General features: G+C 44.0%; 1 protein-coding gene across 1 annotated transcript in view; it reads right to left on the bottom strand.

Annotated features, from left to right (window-relative positions):
- The window catches only part of DYM (dymeclin), a 346,567-nt gene that overhangs the window by 211,049 nt on the left and 123,120 nt on the right, over positions 1-12,398 (bottom strand). The window contains exons 12-13 of the mRNA XM_014960813.1: positions 6,241-6,354; positions 4,649-4,743 (exon numbers count right to left, since the gene is read on the bottom strand). Coding sequence (XP_014816299.1) covers positions 4,649-4,743; positions 6,241-6,354 — 209 coding nt within the window. The remainder of the gene's footprint in view (positions 1-4,648; positions 4,744-6,240; positions 6,355-12,398) is intronic.

Raw genomic sequence — 12,398 nt, 5'->3', positions numbered from 1 at the left:
CCCTCAGCCTTCTCTTCTCCAGACTAAAAAGACCCAAGTCCCTCAGCCTCTCCTCGTAAGAGAGATGCTCCAGGCCCTTCATCATCTTTGTAGCCTCTGCTGTCCCCTCTCCAGCAGTTCCCTGTCCTTCTGGAACTGGGGAGCCCAGAACTGGTCCCAGTGCTCCAGATGGGGCCTCCCCAGGGCAGAGCAGAGGGGCAGGATGACCTCCCTCCACCTGCTGGTCCCACTCTTCCTGATGCCCCCCAGGATGCCCTTGGCCTTCTTGGCCACCAGGGCCCATTGCTGGCTCATGGGAATCCTATTGTCCACCAGGACTCCCAGGTCTTTCTCCTCAGAGCTGCTCTCCAGCAGGTCACCCCCAACCTGTCCTGGTGCAGGGGGTTATTTCTATCCATGAGCCAAGACATCAATGTATCTACTTCTCTTCTCCAGGCTGAACAGCCCCAGGTGTCTCAGCCTTTCCTCAGCAGAGAGATGCTCCAGGCCCTTCCTCATCTTTGTGGCCTCCTCTGGACTCTCTCGAGTAGTTCCCTGTCCTTCTGGAACTGGGGAGCCCAGAACTGGACCCAGTGCTTCATTTCCAAGCATCACACATGTTAGAGTGGGCTGGCTGGAGAGAAGCTGAATATCATTAAAGCTCTAAGTAGTTAACGAATTTAATGCTGATTTGCATTTTGAAGTGACAAATACCTGCCCTAGTATGTTGTTTTGATGCATGGCTTTACTTTTTTGGTAATTTTACTTCTAGAACAGAAACAAAGCAAAGGAAAAACCTACCCTCACCACAGCTTCATTGTGTTTTGGGACTTAGAGAGTACACAGCCACCTCTGGCAGTCACTTGTGACAGTAATGACACCAGCACACATCTTATTTGCATTTTTTTATAATAATTTAAAGATACTAGAAATGCCTGAAGCGCACCCCAGAGATACAGAGCAGAGCAACATCCTCATTGGCACTAGGGCTGATAAAATAACTGCATGTAATTAAAAACAAACCAGTGGTAACAGCGGATGGAGAAGGGAAGGATGGCAAAGTCAGGGCAGCCTGCAATAGAGGACATCCAACATCAAGGAAATACTGCCCTGGATCTCGTTAGAAAACATCTATTACATCTATTTTTACTTCCAGCAGCTGCTCCTGATAGTTTTTTATACAAATCTGTCAATTTTTAATGCTCGCTGGAACGCGATAGAAATTACCCCACGTTACGAAGTTGTATTTTACCGAGCTCTTAAGTAAACGATATTGAATATTCTCAGTTAATTCTTTCCTAGAAAATAGTCACCCAAATTTATAAACAATTGGCAGGCTCTGCTCGGAATAGGATTAGGAAAAAGCCCTGCATGGAAATGGAATTACTTCTCACATTAAGGAAGGAATCATTAGTGCATCTGGTGAGGCTTAAATTATGACTGTTGTATTGCTAAGTAGATTTGGAGTTAAGTGTTTCACAGCTACTTAATTTAAAAACCTATACCCTAAAATACTTTACGTAATATAAAGTAGCATCTTCTTTTTAAGCTTTTCCTTCATAGAAAATGCTTTTTCATTATGGATACTGTGATTTCTTCTCTCCACGGTGCCTGCACTTCGATGGTAGAACCAGAAGAGGAATTTAAATATAAATATTCTGCTATTCTTGAGAACTTTATCAGAAATCTGCCTGTTTTGAGAGGAAATCAGGTTAAAATACTTCCTTTCTGGTGCTTAAAGCTGCCAGGGAACCCAAGGTTGTAAAGCTCCTGAGAAGAAAATGCCACCACAACAGCAGTGAAGTCTTAGGGGAGGCCGACTCTTCAGGACATTTTATAAAGGTTTTAATACATTTTTATAGTAGGGTCTTTTGATTTATAAGCAAACACGGTCCTAGTGACAAATTAAATCCCAGTTTTGGTGGCCATTTTTGCCTGTTGTACAGTTTTCTACCCACAGAATAAGATCTTCTTTCCTTGACTCTCCTTGTGTTTTTCTGGTTCTGTTTCAAATTTAAAGCCATCTCCTTCATTAGAATTTCCACTGTATAATAATATGGAGTGTCTGGCTACAAAAAGGCTTAAAAATAATAGCGTGGAGTATCTTTGGACTATGTAAAAATAACCTATTATATATGATAAATATATACCATATTCCCTTTTTGTTTTCCTTCCTCAGTCAATGAGTACGTCCATGTTCTGTACCTACCCTTATATTATTTCCAACCATAAAAATACAGCTCCAACCCTTCCAGCACCCCATGCTTGAGATAACCAGTATCCTTCTCAAGATCCTACCATAGTGCAGTTGGCTGGAAGCTGGTTATTATTCATAATAATAATAATATCAGATCCTGTGTGAGGTTCTATCTGCCAAAAGCCATACAGAAACCAACCAATGGTTGCTACCAAGAGCTTGACATCTTTGGAAGAACTCAAGAGTTTCAAATATACCAGTGCTATGTGTTTGCTCAAAGGTCTCTCTGTTTGGCATGTAAGAAAATCAGCAATTATTTCACAACTAAAATCGAGCAGCAACATTAAAGTCACATTTTAACTACGCCTGTCTAAAGTGATGATGAATAAGGCACCCAAACGACCCAGCAGATCCATGAATGTTGCACCCAAGGAGTGCAAGAGAATTTCTGAGCGTTGCACGTACTTCCTCGGGTCTTGAGATGGGTCTTCACCATCAGGGAGTCAATCTGCCTCCAAGATGGTGAGAAGGCTGGAAGAGGTTGGTGTAGGGAGGAGCCTCCCAGCACAAAAGGTTCCTCATCGTTTCCAAGTTGAAAGGCTGAGATGAGACACGTGTGCAAAGTTACTGAGGTTGCCACTTCTCCACTAACGGTTGCCGCCTCTTCCGATGAGCCAGCAGACCCCATGGTTAACCATTTCATAAGCCAATTAAATCAAAATAAACCAGCTGAGCTTAGGTTGAACCAAGAGTTTAAATTTTGACCAGCAGATTTCCATAAACTCAGAGCATTTCGACAAAAGCCAACTCACGGAGCTAGATGACTACAAGACTATTGAGTGGTGGCAACAGCCAACTGTAACAGGACTAACAAGACAACCCAACTGTAACAGGACTAACAAGACAACCCAACTGTAACAGGACTAACAAGACAACCCAACTGTAACAGGACTAACAAGACAACCCAACTGTAACAGGACTAACAAGACAACCCAACTGTAACAGGACTAACAAGACAACCCAACTGTAACAGGACTAACAAGACAACCCAACTGTAACAGGACTAACAAGACAACCCAACTGTAACAGGACTAACAAGACAACCCAACTGTAACAGGACTAACGAGACAACCTCTTCCTGGCCCAAATATAACCAGAAGAACCCACCTTCCTTTGGTCTGCAGAAAGAGCAGAAGAATAAAATGGAACAAAATCACAAACCAGCAACAGGAAAATCAGAAACCGGCTTCAGGAAAAAGCTCTGAAGTGAAAAACAAAAGTATCGCACTAAAAACCAGGCCAAGCTTTTGAGCATCAAGGTAGCACATCTCACACCACGTCAGGATCTACAATTTCAAAGGCCAACTTGTGCAAATGCTTGGAAAACTCAGATTCCATGTCTATGGTCTGAGAAAAGAAGAGAGCGGGTATTTAAGACAAGATGTAGGATATGGAAAGGAAAAAGAGCTCAAATTGTGACCCCTCGTTATCACTAACAAGGATATGAAAAGAGGGTGACTTGTCCACATTTTTGCAACCAACCACTTCCAAAAGAAAAGGGGCTCGGCGAAAATTAAACCCTAAAAGAGCAGCGGTTTAACGAACAAGCTGTATCTCTTGTTAACCCACTCCTTTACAAAACGTAGAGGCAGGCAATTATCACTGACTTATTTTTGGCAGTACTCGACAAGCACTAATAAGAGTTTATTCCAGATCCCATTAAGAAGGACCTTCCCAGTTTCCCTGGGAGCGTGGAGCGGGGCCAGCTGCCAAGAGGAGAAGGATGCCCGAGGCGTCATTACCTGCCTTTACAAAGCCACTGCAGCAGGTAAAAAATAAATAAATAAGGTCCAACTTCAATATCCACTTCTCTAAAGTTATGGCCCTATTTTAGAATCAGAGCAGGTAACTATCTACTATTTATTTAACTAGTAATTTATTACTACACGAAATTTCTCAGTTGAGAAGCACGGGAGTAGGTTTTATCGCCCCCATTTTCAGGCATAAAATCACAAAAATATCACTATGTCTGATTTAACAAATAGATCTTCTGCCAAATACGCAGGAAAAGGTAAAAGCAAGTTGAAAATCCAGTCTGCAAAGTACCTGAGAACCACTAGTGAGAACACCCAGCGCCTTTTTATAATAATTCCTATAAATATGTATAAACGTGACTAAAAAACCAACCGTAATCGACACAAATCTCTGAAAACCTTCCATTTTGAAACAGCTACTGAGACTTTCTGTTAAGAGAATCAAAAGTCAGAAGCTTCTCAGAGAAACTAATATTTTTTGTGCACTCAGAACTATTAAAAGTACAAAGCAAATAAGATTTATTCCGGGATTATTTAATTATCCCGTTATCATTTCAGCTATTTAGTTCACCAGCACCTATTAAAGCAAATAAAATTCAAGTTCCTCTAATCCCAAATTTCAGCAAAGATGGGTTTGGAGAGAAATCTTGATATTTACCTGATGATCCTCTGAGCCGCGTACTGATGAAGGGAGCGGAACTGCGCTGACATGTTTGCTAAGGCTGCCAGGCAATTTGTGTGAAGGTATTTGTCCTGTCAGAAAGGAGAAGAAAGCAAAAAAACAAAAAAATAAAAACCAAAACAACCCACATCAAACTGTCCTTTTTGATACAGACCGACACCTACCACAGGAATCATTCAAAAGGCTGAGTAATGTATGTTCCTTTAAAGGATTTGGTCCAAAGCACGTGGTAGAAATGCAAAGTGTATGCACTTGGTCATGTTTTAAATATGTTTTCTTAAAATTTAAGGCTTATAAAAGAGTGTTTCGTAGGGATTTCAGTGTCTAAGTACACACATATATGTAAATCATAGAATCATTTGGGGTGATGCCTTCATATCTTTAGCAAAGTTGATTTCCAATGAGATCATGGATATAATAAATACTGAAATTCATTCTTTCTCCCTTCCTCCCTCTCTTTTTTGCAGTCTCTTAGTAAATTTTTCTGCTTTGTAACTCCTTTTTAACTCTTTCAAAGCATTCTGTACATCCCACAAATATAACCATATGATACTTCAGCTTTCTGGTCCCCTTGGTAGCATCCCTGAAAGCATTTAAATGATGGCCCTATCAAAGTTCAAGGGTTTTCACAAAACCAAACTTGTCCATTTATCCAATCCAATGGGGATTTATTTCCCTAATCAACTCTAAAATATCAATTTAATTAACATAACCGATTCCAAATCATAAAATCAGAGAATTGTGTAGGTCGGATGGGACCATTCAGATCATCGAGTCCAACCATCAACCCAACAATGATAAAACCCATCACTAAACCATGGCTCTAAGCACTATGTCAACCTGGCTTCTAAACACCTCCAGGGATGGTGCCTCCACCACTTCCCTGGGCAGCCCATTCCAAGGCTTAATTATCTTTTCAGGGTTATCCTACAAATATATTCCAAGAATAGCCTCATTTCTTCCATTTATTTTGATCATAAAAGTGAAATCCTTAAGTTTTCCAATTAAAAATATATTGAAGTATTTTTTTGGGGGGGTGTAATGTAAATTTAATGTAAAAAAAGTGTTATTTTTAATGTAAAAAGGTCTTTAATTGTTGAAAAATATTCAAAAGTATGTCATACCATGGTAACGTATTTGAGATAAGGCACAGAATCTTGAAAATTGATATTAGGAAGAACTTCTTTGCTGTGAGGGTGGTGAGAGCCTGGCCCAGGTTGCCCAGAGAAGCTGTGGCTGCCCCATCCCTGGAGGGGTTCAAGGCCAGGTTGGAGGGGGCTTGGAGCAACCTGGGCTGGTGGGAGGTGTCCCTGCCCAGGGCAGGGGGTTGGAATGAGATGGTCTTGAAGGTCCCTTCCAACCCAAACCATTCTATGATTCCATGAAGTTCAAAACCACTTGCCATTGCACTCAGTTAATCGGGCTGATCTCCCCATTTCCTTCCCCATTCAGATGCCAACTGGTTGCAACAGAATGAAGAACATCCCACACCCTGTTTGAAACCAAATTCATGCTCTTCCGAGTCAGAAATCCACGCTACGTGCGTAAGTGCTACGCGTGACTCTTACCCTTGTCCGTGTCATGTTGTACTGGATGGTTCTTATCACGACTAGTATCAGGAGACTCCCAAGTGAGATCTCTGTTAGGACACGCTCAGCATACCAAGTGATATTTTTCAATATCTGAAAGATCAAAAAAAAATAAGAACAATAAGTTCTTCAGCACCTAGGTCAGAATAAGAACATAGAAAAAGAGACAGATCTCTGCAATATTATCCCCTCGAAGATCTCATCAACTTTATTGTCAAGTCACATGGAAACACACCAAGATGATTAAATTTGGCAGTTCCCTAATTTCTATGCCCGGTGCCACCACAACTCCTATGTTCTTTTTGATCTTACCCTTTACACTTTCTACTCCAGTTCCACCCTAGACATCTGAATAATGGTGCCAGTTCCTGCCCACTTTCCCTCTTGCTTGGGCAAGAGGCAGCACGTAGGAGCTCTGACTGATGGGCAAGAGCGCACACGCCGAAGGACGCCGGGCAGATCAACAGGTTAAATGTTGACTTCACACTGAAGCCTTTTTCTTGCCAGAGGTGAGGTCTCTTCCCTTAACAGCTTAGAGAAAGCCATCTTCTCGGTGTTAAGTTGATGGTTGGAGTAGACGATCTGAAAGGTCCCTTCTAGCCTAAGCAATTCTATGATTCTGTATCTACACCTACTCATATTGATAGGACAAGAGGAAAGGGCCTCAAGTTGCACCAGGGGAGGTTTAGGATGGATACGAGGAAAAATTTCTTCACCAAAAGGGTTGTCAAGCCTTGGACGAGGCCACCCAGGGCAGTGGTGGAGTCACCATCCCTGGAGGTATTTAAAAGCCAGGCAGATGTGGTGCTGAGGGTCATGGATTAGTGGTGGACTTGGCATTGTTGGGTTAATTGTTGAACTTGATCATCTTAGAGGTCCCTTCCAACCTAGACAATTCTATCTTTCAGTGTTCTCCACTCTCGGGGTGGATGAAGTTTACCTCCATTTCTCAGTTTATTTCAGAAGGAGAAACAATCCACTTTGTCCACTTCGAATTTTGAGCTGACCAATCTGGAGCAATACAGCAGAGAGATGCTCCAGTCCCTTGATCATCTCTGTAGCCTCTGCTGTCCCCTCTCCAGCAGTTCCCTCTCCTTCTGGAACTGGGGAGCCCAGAACTGGACCCAGTACTCCTGATGGGGCCTCCCCAGGGCAGAGCAGAGGGGCAGGATGACCTCCCTCCACCTGCTGGTCACACTCTTCCTGGTGCCCCCCAGGATGCCATTGGCCTTCTTGGCCACCAGGGCCCATTGCTGGCTCATGGGCATCCTGTTGTCCTGCAGGACCACTAATTCACTAGTAGGTAAGCAGTTTGGGATAGAGAAGTCATTTCTGTACCACATATGAAGAGCTGAAATATAAGTTCAAATCTTTAAAATAATAATAATAACCATAATCTCCATTATCACATGCAACCTAGAACGTGACATTTTGTCAGCACCTTCCTATTTCCCAGAGGGGAGCTGAAGTGAAGCCAATGACTACGAAATATAGATGGAAAATACAGATGGAAAAACCACTTTTTAATGGTAGTGCAGTGCCGGCCACGGTGACAAACATCCCCAGCGAGAGGCTCAAGTGTGACAATTTCTGCTGAACACCTTTTGCTAAAAGGAGAGAAAAATCAGAATAAGGGGAAAAGACTCGAGATGCATTTAAGGGAAGAACTGTCAAGGTTGAAGAACCAATAGGAAATGGAAAATCATTACAAAAAACGGTTTTCAGATATAGAAGGCAATGAGTGGATGCAGAACCAGGTATAATTTTGTGTCCAGGACAGGTTGGGGGTGACCTGCTGGAGAGCAGCTCTGAGGAGAAAGACCTGGGAGTCCTGGGGGACAACAGGATGCCCATGAGCCAGCAATGGGCCCTGGTGGCCAAGAAGGCCAATGATCTCCTTGGGTCATCCTGCCCCTCTGCTCTGCTCTGGGGAGGCCCCAGCTGGAGCACTGGGACCAGTTCTGGGCTCCCCAGTTCCAGAAGGACAGGGAACTGCTGGAGAAGGGACAGCAGAGGGCTACAGAGATGAGGAGGGGCCTGGAGCATCTCTCTGCTGAGGAAAGGCTGAGGGACTTGGGGCTTTTGAGTCTGGAGAAGAGAAGAGTGAGGGGGGATCTGATCTAGGCCTAGAAATACTTGAAGGGTGGGTGTCAGGAGGATGGGGCCAGGCTTTTTTCAGTGGTGCCCAGGGACAGGACAAGAGGGAACGGGCACACACTTGACCATAAGAAGTTCCACCTCAACAAGAGGAGGACCTTCTTTCGCGTGAGGGCGGCAGAGCCCTGGCAGAGGCTGCCCAGAGAGGTGGTGGAGTCTCCTACTCTGGCGACATTCAAACCCCACCTGGACACGTTCCTGTGCAACCTGTGCTCCGGATGGACCTTTTTTAGCAGGGGGTTGGACTAGATGATCTCCAGAGGACCCTTCCAACCCCATAGCATTCTGTGATTCTGTAATTTCTGGTTATAACAAGTCACTAATATTATTTTAAGACAAAATGATGATGGTATTTATGAAAGCAAGTCATCAAGGACCTTCATTAAACAAGGCTAACTGCTCAGGATGGACAACACAGGCCATTTAACAGGAACAGCCTGAAAGACAAAGAGAAACATACATGTATTTCCACAAAACAGGAGACTGAGAAGTTAAACTGCTAATTGTGTAATGAATGGATCACACATGAACTTCACTGCAAGAAGATACTCTGCTAGAGAAGCTGATCATCCTGAGGCTGCTCAGGATAAACCTATGATCAGATACAAGTTCATGAGTTACTTCGCAACTGCAAAATGCTAAAAGAAGTGTAGAAAGTAGCTTTGGTTGCAATTAATCAGCTGATTTCTCTTTAAAACAGACTATGACTACGTGAAAATATCTGCTTTCAAGAGAAGGTTTTATATGAAGAAAGAAATGAACCATTTTGACAACAAAAAGTATCTCAAGATACCTTCAAGAACCTTCCAGAAGAAAAACATACTGTTATTTGAAGAACCTTATACGATCATTAAGTAATGGTTACAATCTGTAAGATATAAACATAACAGGGATAAATTGTGGTTGCACATTTCATTTCCTGACGTCTGAATGCTAAGAGTAATGAAAATTAAGCCTACTTTTAAAAAACAAAACAGAACTATGAAAATGGGTAGTATAAAATACTATTTGCTTTGACATGGTGCACAATGGGAATCCAAAGAGATAGCACAGAAAGGGAGACAGTTCCAAATCCTTATTGAAAAGAAAGAATTTTATTCAGTTTGCTCGGAAATGATACCCAAGGGTTGGGTTTTTCCTCCTCTCTGAGATAAAATACACTTACCCAACAAAAAAAAGATCAACTTAATGATTAAATCTCCAATAAGCTCTCTCTTCCAGTCTCTCATTTCTGAGTGAAATAGCAAAGCAACCTCCTCCCACAAATAAAACGAGTCCCACATTTCTTCCAGAATGATTTTGTGGGACACATCCCTATAATTTACCAATCAAACTGGAAGTTGTTCCTTGATTCTCACTATGATAGAGCTCAGGAGGCTCAGGTCCCATCATGAGCTCTCTCGTGAAGGGTATCCCCGTGGGACAAGAGGAATGGGACTGGAATAACCTCAAGTAGGACCTTCAGTGTCTCCAATCACATCTTCTTCATCCACCTATGGCTCCCTTTGTTGTGCACAAACCTTCACCCTTTCCCTTTGCCCTCCCTGTAGCTCATTCCCAGCTCCTTGCCCTCCCAGATAACCCTTCCTTCTCAGGTCTTTCTCTTCCCACCTTCCACTTCCCCCACCCACACCTTGCCCATTCCAGACTCTCATGGAAAAGAAGTCTGACTTCCCCCTCTCCAACATTTCGTCAGACAGGCAGACATGGTGGACCATGGTTTAATGGTGGACTTGGCAGTGTCAGGTTTATGGTTGGACTTGATGATCCAAAAGGTCTTTTGCCAACCTACATGATTCTTTGTGGCTTCAACCATCGTCCAGCAGCAACAGAAGCATCATTGGGAGCACAGTCCCATCCTACAGGGGCTTGAAGAGCACTTGGACAAGCTCCAGAATCTCAACTGCTACATGCTAGCCAGGCAGGGGAGGGGGCAAACAGCCCAGCTGGATCTGGGAGAAGCTCTGCAGAAAGGGACATGGGAGTCCTGGTGGACAACAGGATGACCATGAGCCAACAATGGGCCCTTGTGGCCAAGAAGGCCAATGATCTCCTTGGGAACATTAAAAAGAGCATGGCCAGCAGGTGGAGGGAAGTCATCCTCCCCCTCTGCTCTGCCCTGGGGGCCCCATCTGAAGCACCAGGTCCAGTTCTAGGTTCCCCAGTTCAAGAAGGACAGGGAACTGTTGGAGAGGGGACAGCAGAGGGCTACAGAGATGATCAAGGAACTGGAGAATCTCTCTGCTGAGGAAAGGCTGAGGGACCTCTGGGGCTGTTCAGCCTGGAGAAGAGAAGACTGAGGTGGGATCTTATCAATGCTTATAAATACTTAAAGGGAGGTTGTCAGGAGGATGAGGCCAGACTCTTCTCAGTGGTGCCCAGTGAGAGGACAAGAGGAAATGGGCACAAACTTGACCATAAGAAGTTCCATCTCAACATGAGGAGGAACTTCTTCACTTTGAGGGTGGCAGAGCCCTGGCAGAGGCTGCCCAGAGAGGTGGTGGAGTCTCCTTCTCTGGAGACATTCCAACCCCACCTGGAGACACTCCTGTGCAACCTGCTCTGGGTGGCCCTGCTTTGGAGTAGATGATCTCCAGAGGTCCCTTCCAACCCCATAGCATTTTGTGATTCTGTGAAAATGAGAATATTCAGTCATCATGGACATCAGGCCACCTCCAGCTATGTAACTGCTGTACAGTTGGAAACAGATTGCTCCCCTACCCCCAGAGAGTTATCATTTGGTCAAATTTAGTCAGATCATCAGCAGAAGAGCCCCAGCACAAAGTCTATCCGCCAAATTTCAACTTCCTAATGCAAAACATGAAGTTACCAGAGCTGGTTAAAGAACACGTTGAGAGTTGTAACCATGGCCAAGACATTTTTATGCCTTAGTCTCGCTCCAGAAATGGCCAATTGTTTTTCCTGAAACCTTAAAAATCACCAACCCTGGATAATAGTGACATTCACCGAAACAACTATGCCTTGGAATAGTTCACTACTCTTAAAAAAATTAAACAAACCAAAATTCAAAGTCAACAAGCACATGCCAGTCCCTGTCACATCTACTCTCCTCTAAGGAGAACACCCACAGCAGGCAGACAATGAAACACCTATTTAAAAAACAACAACAGCAACCACTGCTATCTCTCACCTGGTTTGGGGATCCAGAAGCATGAAACATGGAAGTACCTTAAATTTCAAAATCATCTACCTGAAATCACTGCCACCATTTGAACAATCTCATTGGTTGGCAGATAATACTAAAAAAGGGGAAAAAAAAGCAAAACAGAAAGCTCAGACCTGGGGTGGTCTTGCAAGAATAATTCAAGAAAATTAGGTGTTTTGATTAATTACTCTTTTTAACTCTCAGAGACCTACAACTCAGGGTGCAAGAACTACAGATGCAAAGAAGAGGAAGGAACTCAGTTCTATATATATCAGGGACTGAGATTCTCGGTCTCAGTTTCCTCTAACTTTGCTTGTGGGCTATTTCTTAACGCAATAAAAGTCAACACAGTTCAGTTGTGGTTTAGTGTCTATCACTATTTACTACAGCATCAAGTGCTACGGGTTACTGCTTCATAAAGAACCCTATGATATCATTTTGACATCCAATGTCAACCTGATGAACTTCAACCAAGGCAAGTGCAGGGTGCTGCACCTGGGGAGGAATAACCCCCTGCACCAGGACAGGGTGGGGGTGACCTGCTGGAGAGCAGCTCTGAGGAGAAAGACCTGGGAGTCCTGGTGGACAACAGAGTGACCACGAGCCAGCAATGGGCCCCTGTGGCCAAGAAGGCCAATGGCATCCTGGGGGGCATCAAGAGGAGCATGGCCAGCAGGTGGAGGGAGGTCATCCTGCCCCTCTGCTCTGCCCTGGGGAGGCCCCAGCTGGAGCACTGGGTCCAGTACTGGGCTCCCCAGTTCCAGAAGGACAGGGAACTGCTGGAGAGGGGACAGCAGAGGGCTACAAAGATGAG

The sequence above is a fragment of the Calidris pugnax genome, unplaced genomic scaffold (genome assembly GCF_001431845.1).
Source record: "Calidris pugnax isolate Ruff unplaced genomic scaffold, ASM143184v1 scaffold150, whole genome shotgun sequence".
Taxonomy (NCBI): domain Eukaryota; kingdom Metazoa; phylum Chordata; class Aves; order Charadriiformes; family Scolopacidae; genus Calidris; species Calidris pugnax.
The sequence above is the reverse complement of the archived record's forward strand: the minus strand, read 5'-3'. Positions and strand labels throughout refer to the sequence as shown.